General features: G+C 46.4%; 1 protein-coding gene across 1 annotated transcript; it reads left to right on the top strand.

The window, feature by feature from the left end:
- Positions 1-3,395: 3,395 nt before the first annotated feature.
- Positions 3,396-4,229, top strand: LOC308175161 (axin-2-like; the record flags this gene model as incomplete). Its single annotated transcript, XM_080550880.1, has 1 exon — positions 3,396-4,229. The coding sequence occupies one exon, from the start codon at positions 3,396-3,398 to the stop codon at positions 4,227-4,229; it is 834 nt and encodes a 277-aa protein (XP_080407006.1).
- Between the last annotated feature and the right edge of the window lie 1,233 nt (positions 4,230-5,462).

The raw sequence follows: 5,462 nt of genomic DNA on the forward strand, positions 1-5,462 counted from the left end.
TGGATCGGAACAGATCGGAACAGCCTCCAGGAGAGAGACGGTCGCACGGCTCGGGCATGGCAGCAGCCTGAAACATTTTCTCGTACGAAAAAAGGGGGAACATATTTGTTCTCTTTCCCCCCTGAAAGAACGACTATTTCTGTCTGTAACTCAACTGGAAGCAGATCGGATCGCAGAGGGAAACGCGTCGCTGAGTTGGGATATTGTGGATTATTCTTATTTTTCTTCCTGTGGATATCAAAGTGTTTGTTTCTGAGGAGCCATGGACCGATGGTGAGTCAGATGGACGTTGGTGTGTGTGACTGGCTCTGGACTGATGTTCAGACGAGACCTCCAAACTTAGTTATTCAATCTCGCCTTTTAAACGTCTGCTACTGTTGTTGTTTTATTTCTATAGTTAGTTTGATCTCTACAGGTGCAACTCAAACAATTAGAATATCGTGCAAAAGTCCATTCATTTCAGTAATTCAACTTAAACTTAGGGTTAAACTTAAATATTATATAGACTCATTGCATTGTACATATGCATGATTATACTTTTCAGAGGGCTGACATTTCTGTATTTAAAATCCTTTTCTTATTGATTTCATGTAATATAAAACATTTCTGAGATATTTAATTTGGGGTTTTCATAAGCTGTAAGCCATAATCATCAAATGTATAACAAATAAAGGCTTTAAATATATCGCTTTGCATGTAATGAGTCTATAATATCTAAGTGTAACCCTTTAAGTTGAATTACTAAAAATAAATGAACTTTTGCACGATATTCTAATTTTGAGTTGCACCTGTACTGTTGTTTTATCTCGTTTTGTTGTTTTATGTGTTGTTGTTGTTGTTGTTGTTTTGATCTATTATTGTTTCATCTCTCTTCTTATGTTATCGTCCTTGTCCATTGGGTCACATTTCTGGTGAGAAATGCGCTATACACACAAAGTTTGATGTGATGTGATGGGTTTCCCTGTGATAGGACCTTTAGTTGTGTTAGATATCGAGCTAGAAGCCGATATCACCCGATAGTCTGTGGCTACTGCTGTTTTATCTGTGATAGACGTGTGGCTGAGGGTTGTACAGTTGGATGCTGCTTTTAGAGGAGTATTCGTCAGGATAGAAGGACTTGTGAGGGATTCCTTCCTTCCCCGTGAGGGATCTGAGACTTTGGCTGCGTTCGTAAAGACGCTCTGGAAATCTGATCAGCACTCACGGAATGCCTCTTGTCCAATCAAATGACTTGGGTCCCTTTATGACGTTGAACCCAGTGTGCGCTCCGGCGCTCTCAGAGAGAATTTGCGAACACAAGCCTGTGTGTGTGTGTGTGTGTGTGTGTGTGTGTGTGTGTGTGTGTGTGTGTGTGTGTGTGTGTGTGTGTGTGTGTGTGTGTGTGTGTGTGTGTGTGTGTGTGTGTGTGTGTGTGTGTGTGTGTGTGTGTGTGTGTGTGTGTGTGTGTGTGTGTGTGTGTGTGTGTGTGTGTGTGTACTTGGTCTTGGACGCTGAATGGAGCAATTTATTTTACCTTTCAAAGAACAACTGACGGTGAAGGAGAGGAGAGGATTCACCTTGTTTTCTTGGCGTGATGATGATGAAGTATAGATGATGATGATGATGAAGTCTAGATGATGATGATGATGATGATGAAGTATAGATGATGATGATGAAGTCTAGATGATGATGATGATGATGAAGATGAAGTCTAGATGATGATGATGAAGTCTAGATGATGATGATGATGATGATGAAGTCTAGATGATGATGATGATGATGATGAAGTCTAGATGATGAAGATGAAGTCTAGATGATGATGAAGTCTAGATGATGAAGATGAAGTCTAGATGATGATGATGATGATGTCTAGATGATGATGAAGTCTAGATGATGAAGATGAAGTCTAGATGATGATGATGATGATGATGAAGTCTAGATGATGATGATTATGAAGTCATGAGGATGATGATGATGATGATGAAGTCTAGATGATGAAGATGAAGTCTAGATGATGATGAAGTCTAGATGATGAAGATGAAGTCTAGATGATGATGATGTCTAGATGATGATGAAGTCTAGATGATGAAGATGAAGTCTAGATGATGATGATGATGATGATGATGAAGTCTAGATGATGATGATTATGAAGTCATGAGGATGATGATGATGATGATGAAGTCTAGATGATGATGATGAAGTCTAGCAGAATAAGCAACGAGTAGGCTACACATCGAGGTTTATGTACAGCCGATAACAATCATACGCCTATGGATTTAATGTTTCAAGTAAGTTTTTATTTTTCTTCTTTGTTTGACTCTCCCGTCACTGCCGTGTAGTGGTGAGAAGGACTTGAGGATGGGTTGGTCAGTTGAAGTGTTCAACATGTTACAAGTGTTAACAAATCAGCGAGGCGTTGATGCATTATAATAATAATAATCATAACCTTTATTGTAACACGTCTGGTTGTCGGCTCCAGCAGAGCGGGTTGTGTGTGTCGGCTGTTCCTCCATATCAACATGCCTGTTTCTGGTGTGGATGTTCATGTTCATGTTCGTGTTCATGTTCGTGTGACTCCTTCGGTGTGGATCTGTCTCGGTGTCTGGTGGAGTAAACTGTGATCTATATCTACAACTACATCTGCTGATAGTAAGGATATGAACACTTCTTGCTTGATAACATGCTCATTGTGAAGGTGATTCACGCCAGCGCGTAAAGGCACCACCGTCTCCGCTACTATGCAACTATGTGGGCGCAAAATGTGTCCAACTATTCTACTCGTATTGTCATCAAACGGTTCTCTGGTCTCCAGCAGATGTGTGTGTGTGGTCATTTAATATGCGTGTGTGGTCATTTAAGATGTGTGTCTGGTGATTTAAGATGTGTTGTTTGTTCCAATACAGTGGATGTAGGCTATGGTGAAGCGCCGGTGAAGCTCCTTGTCCGAAGCGTGGTTGACTAGTGTGGAAAGGATTATGTTACTTTCTGCATGCGGGAAGAACTTACTTTTTGTACCGTGTTGACGTTAATGTATGTTAATGTGAACCTGGTTTAGCCCAGCCATAAATGTCTCCGAAGACATGTGTCCGATAAGATAAAAAAGAGAGACCGGTTCTAAAAAAAAGAAAGAAAAGAAAATGGGTTTATGTAAAAAAAAAAAACGTTGCTGCGTGTTTCATTTCATTTTTCCATAAATTCCTCTCCGTCGTGTTCTCTCTCTCTCTTGAAAGTCTGCCAGGAGGGTCTGAAAAGATATCAAATATATATATTTATGTAACACTTTGTGTTTCAGAGAGAAGACGGGCAGAGCATCGCCTGAAGAGAGAGAGAGGAGTTGACGGTAGAGGAGAGGAGAGGAGAGGAGAGGAGAGGAGAGGAGGACCCACCCCGGCTTTCTGCTGCCTCCCTCCGGAGCGATGAGCCGGCTGTTCACGGACCACACCGCCGTCGGCAGCTTCCGAGAGGATGCGCCTCGACCGCCGGTCCCGGGGGAGGAGTGCTGCCACCCCGGTAAACCCTCCGCGATGAGACCCCAGACCTCCGTCGCTGTCAAATCCCTCGTTTCGCTCCTCGCGTCTTCCCCCGGTTCGAGGAACGAGGATGGACTCGGGGAGCCCGAGGGGAGCGCGTCTCCGGACTCGCCTCTCGCCCGGTGGACCAAGTCCTTACACTCCCTCCTGGGGGACCAGGACGGCGCCCACCTGTTCAGGACCTACCTGGAGCGGGAGAAATGCGTCGACGCGCTAGACTTCTGGTTCGCCTGTAACGGGTTCAGGCAGATGGACCTCCGGGACACCAAGACGCACCGGGTCGCCAAGGCCATTTACAAACGCTACATCGAGAACAACGGCAGCATCGTGGCCCAGCAGCTCAAACCCGCCACCAAGACCTTCATCCGGGACAACATCAAGAAGCGGCAACAGATCGACTCCGCCATGTTCGACCAGGCGCAGACGGAGATCCAAGCCACCATGGAGGAGAACGCCTACCAGATGTTCCTGACCTCCGACGTTTACCTGGAGTACGTGAGGACCGGGGGGGAGACGCCGGGCCATGTCAACCCCGACGGGCTGGGCTCTCTGAAGCTGGTGTGTGGATACCTGCCCACGCTGAACGAGGAGGAGGAGTGGAGTTGTAACGATTTCCGAGCCAAGGCTCTGGCCACCGTGGTGGGGCTGTCGGCCAAGGCGCTGAGGAACACGGTGTCGATGAGGACCGTGGAGGTCATGGAGAAGGGAGGCTACAGGTGAGAGGGGCTGGAGGGAGGGAGGGGAGGGAGGGAGGGAGGGGGGAGGGGTAGATTGACATGAACGATGACATATGCCATAGCTGACTTCTAACTGGCTTGTTGATTGGGTGTTGTTCACATTGGAATAGCCCGTTCTTGTGCACGCATGAAAGCGCAACATGGCTCATTGTCCATCCTGATCAAACTTGCTCTCATCTGGATTGTTAACTTGGAGGAAGAAAGACACACACACACACACACACTCTCTCTCTCTCTCTCTCCCTCCCTCCCTCCCTCCCCCTCTCTCTCTCTCTCTCTCTCTGACGTGAATGGTGATGCCTTTCTTTCTCTCTATATCTCTGTCTCTCTCTCTGACTCTCTCTCTAACCCTCTCTCTCTATCTCTCTCCCTCCCTCTCTCTCTCCTTCCCTCTCTCTCCCTCTCTCTCTCCTCCGCTGGCTCTCTGTGCTCCTCTGTTTCCGGAGCTTTGAAATAGTTTGTCAGATAGCGGGGTCGTCTTCCACAGGAAGCTGCCAGCCCGGGCCAGCCAATCAGAGCCCTCGCCATCCCGGGCCAGCCAATCAGAGCCCTGCATGCAGTCCCTGTGCTCTCAGATGGCTGACGGATGGGTACATATCTCAGAACATAATCCATAGATAGTATTGATTAGCTCCGTTTCACATATCTGGACTGTTTTTCAACGTCTAAGAGTTGAAAATGAAGTGTGTTATTATTATTATTATTTTTTTTTTTTTTAGTTTTCTAAACCATTGCTGTATGTCAGGCATTTTTTGAAGACACCTGACTTCTTTCTGAGTTGTGACTTCCTGACGGTAACGACACGTTGATGGTTGAGGTGGTCCTAGGTGAGGTCGTGGTCATAGGAAAGGTCATGGTCGTAGGTGAGGTCATCGGTGAGGTCGTGGTCGTAGGTGTCGTCTATATGGTCTATTTTGCGAATGCAAACACCTTGTCATCAGTAGGTCCAGAGGAGAGGAGAGGATCTTAGATGGTTGGGTCTGGTCTGGTCTGGTCTGGTCCTAGTCTGGTCTGGTCCTGGTCTGGTCTGGTCTAGTTCTGGTCTGGTCCTAGTCTGGTCCTGGTCTGGTCCTGGTCTAGTCTAGACTAGTCTGGTCTGGTCTAGTCTAGTCTGGTCTAGTCTAGTCTGGTCTGGTCTGGTCTGGTCTAGTCTAGTCTGGTCTGGTCTGGTCTAGTCTAGTCTGGTCTGGTCTGGTCTGGTCTGGTCTAGTCTAGT

Source organism: Nansenia antarctica (genome assembly GCF_963989245.1).
Source record: "Nansenia antarctica genome assembly, contig: SCAFFOLD_1113, whole genome shotgun sequence".
Taxonomy (NCBI): domain Eukaryota; kingdom Metazoa; phylum Chordata; class Actinopteri; order Argentiniformes; family Microstomatidae; genus Nansenia; species Nansenia antarctica.